Source organism: Peromyscus leucopus, chromosome 12, assembly GCF_004664715.2.
Source record: "Peromyscus leucopus breed LL Stock chromosome 12, UCI_PerLeu_2.1, whole genome shotgun sequence".
Taxonomy (NCBI): Eukaryota; Metazoa; Chordata; class Mammalia; order Rodentia; family Cricetidae; genus Peromyscus; species Peromyscus leucopus.
In genome coordinates, this window is record NC_051073.1 from 74222064 (window position 1) to 74225325 (window position 3262).

Sequence of the window (3262 nt, forward strand, 5' to 3'; positions counted from 1 at the left end):
AGGAAAATGAGAAGGAGTGAAGGAAAAACAAAGTGCTCTGTGAGGTTCTGAGAAGGGCAAACACAACACTTGTTCTTTGTGTGCAGTGAATGTGATGTGTAGATGTCCACAGACATGGTCTAGTTAGAGTGTTCCAAATGTGAATGAAGAAGGAAAAAATGACTTTGTGTAGTTGACACTTGTCCATAAGCATTATTTATAGATTTTTAAAGAAATAACAGCACCTCATTTTTGAAAGATTTTGTTTTTATTAATATGAAGGATGTTCATAAGAAAGAAATGTAGTTTTGATGATCTTGTTTACTGTTGTATCTTTGCATGTATCTTAGGCCAGTGTATGGCAGAAAAGAGTCATCCTGATTGGAAAGAAAATGTACTCAATTATGGACCTGTATTTTAGGCATTTAGATTGGTTCCAAAAATGTACTATGAAGTCTCATGTTCATGACATCTCAATTTGTTAGGAACAAAAATATCCATTTTCTAGTAAGGTCATTGTGGAAATATGTTACTTATAAGCCCTCAGGTTTCAGTAAAATATTTTGTTCATATATGTTGTTTTACTCCATATTTATGTATCAGCTAGAAGATGAGTCAAAGTACACTATTCTTTCCTTAGCAGTTACAACCAAAGTCTGGTGAAAATCATGAATTGAATTATTTTATTGTCTTTTATGTAACTTATTGCTGCCTATGCTTCTAAGAAAATCTAAATGAACACCAGATGGATAGTTATAATCACACATTTACAGGTTTCATTTTATTAGGATTGTTCCCGTCATCACAAACAGGTATGTTTCTCTTCATTTTCATTGTTCTCATCTTCCTGACAGCTTGGATTGGCAACCTGTCCATGATCCTCCTCATCCTCCTGGATTCCCATCTCCACACACCCATGTATTTCTTACTCAGTCAGCTTTCTCTCATTGACTTAAATTACATCTCTACCATTGTCCCTAAAATGGTGTTTGACTTCATGTTGGGTAATAAGCACATCTCCTTCATTGGGTGTGGGTTTCAGATCTTCCTCTTCTTGACTTTTGGGGGTGCGGAAACCCTTTTGCTGGCTTGTATGGCCTATGACCGCTATGTGGCTATTTGCTTTCCTCTCCACTATGCTATACGCATGAACAAAAGAGTTTGTGTGCTGATGATAATAGGATCCTGGGTGCTGGGCTCCATTAACTCCTGTGCTCACACTGGGTATGCACTTCACATTCCTTACTGCCGATCCAGAGCCATCAACCATTTCTTCTGTGATGTTCCTGCCATGTTGACCCTGGCCTGCATGGACACATGGGTCTACGAGTACACAGTATTTGTGAGCACAATCCTCTTTCTTGTGCTTCCATTCATTGGTATAGTGTGTTCTTATGGTCGTGTTTTCCTTGCTGTCTACCGCATGCATTCTGGGACAGGGAAGAAGAAGGCCTATTCTACCTGTAGCACTCACCTCACTGTGGTAACTTTCTACTATGCACCGTTTGCTTACACTTATCTACGTCCAAGATCCCTCCGATCTCCAGCAGAGGACAAGATTCTGGCAGTCTTCTACACAGTCCTCACCCCAATGCTCAATCCCATCATCTACAGCCTGAGAAACAAAGAAGTGATGGATGCAATGAGAAGAGTAACTCACAGAATTTGCTTTTCAAAAAATGTAGACAAGTTGCCTACCTGAGTTTGGGACTTAGGTACAAGAACACTCAGCTTCATATTCTCCAGTTAAACCATAAGATCTCAAATATTCTGAGAGAGATTAAGGATAATAAAGCATTAAGTAAGGGGCTGTGTCTCAGAAGTAAAAATTAGGAAGAAAAATGTCATTCTTTTTTTGGCCTCTTAACATTTTTCTTTAATTTTATTTTTGAGATTATAACATAATTACATTTCTCCCTCACCTTTCCCCCCTCCAACCCTCCTTTATGCCCCTTCCCACTTTCCTTCAATTTCATGGTCTCTTTTTCTGTATTTTCTTTTACATGCATAGATGCATATCTTTATACATACATACATACATACATACATACATACATATGTACATACATACACACATACATATACATCTATATGTATAAAACAAGTATAACCTGCTCAGATGGTATAATGTTACTTGCATGTATGTTTTAGGCTGATCATTTGGCATTTGACAATCAAATAGTCTGCTCCTCCTAGTGAAAGCCACCTCTCTAGCTCCCAGCTTTACTTTCCTCAGTTGCCTCTAGTTTTTTGTGTAGGGTTGAAGCCTCACGGACTTTTCCTTGTCCGTTTGCATATCCATTGGTGTTCTTGTTCTACTTGAGTTTGGGCTGTCATATTGGTGAGACTTTATGGGTGTAGCTTCTGATGTTACTAGGATTCACAACCTCACAGCAAAGTCCCGGATCCTCTGGCTCTTGCAATCTTTACACCCCTCTCTTCTACAATGTTCCTAAACCTTAGGTATGGAAATGTTGTATTGGTAGGCCTTCACAACTCTTCATTTTGATTGACTTGCCATTTTCTGTAGTGGTTTCCATCAGTTGAAAAGAGAAGTTTTCTCAGTGAGGATGAAGATTATATAGGTCTGTGGGTATAGGGACAAATGTTTATAGATAGCTGTTAGGGCTTATCTAACTGGTTTAGTAACTTCATGATTGTAGATTCTCCTCCACTAATCATGACTCTACTAGCTAGGTTTCTAGTACCAAGCATGGTTTTCCTCTTATTAAGTGGGTCTTAAGTCAAATTAGAGAGCTGTTGGTCACCACCACAGAATGCATACCACTACTATACTCTCGGGGTTATAAACCCATGTGGATTATTGATATTGTTCATAGGCATCATAGGATCGTTGGTTGCTTCCTTCTTTTGGAAATGTTCATGATGCCTTATGGTGCCATGAAAGCTAATTCTCAGCCAGATGGCATTCGGGTTAGTCCCAGCTCAAGAGTCTCTGGGACATGTTTCAGATGTGCACTGTATCTTCAGCAACAGGTACTTAGCTTCCACCTCTGTGAGGGTGGGTAACCAAGGGCAATATGAATAAATTGTATGTCTTGGGGGATTTTTGAACAGCCCTGGCTGACAACTGAAAAGATAGCTTTTCATGTTTGATATTAGGGTTTTTGTTAGGTGGTCTTTGGATCTTGGAAGGAGTACCATCAGCCCAGATTTTAAAAAAAAACATTCATTAAAATTATGTTTGTATGTTTATACATGGGAGTTATACGTGTTACAGTTTTCCTTTAGGTAAATAGTTAAATGCATGATTCCTTGCGGC

The 3262-nt window shown here is 38.7% G+C and overlaps 1 protein-coding gene across 1 annotated transcript; it reads left to right on the top strand.

The window, feature by feature from the left end:
* The first annotated feature begins 724 nt into the window (after nucleotides 1–724).
* On the top strand, nucleotides 725–2564 carry LOC114687109 (olfactory receptor 2L2-like). Its single transcript, XM_028861812.1, has 2 exons — nucleotides 725–1630; nucleotides 2523–2564. The coding sequence occupies exons 1-2, from the start codon at nucleotides 725–727 to the stop codon at nucleotides 2562–2564; spliced, it is 948 nt and encodes a 315-aa protein (XP_028717645.1).
* The last annotated feature ends 698 nt before the right edge of the window (nucleotides 2565–3262 follow it).

Bases quoted from the DNA above. Each gene is read 5' to 3' on its own strand.
- LOC114687109 (XM_028861812.1), top strand. From the start codon at position 725: ATGGATAGTTATAATCACACATTTACAGGTTTCATTTTATTAGGATTG. The intron at 1,631-2,522 runs GTAACTCACAGA...GGTTTCCATCAG, and splicing joins TGATGGATGCAATGAGAAGA to TTGAAAAGAGAAGTTTTCTC.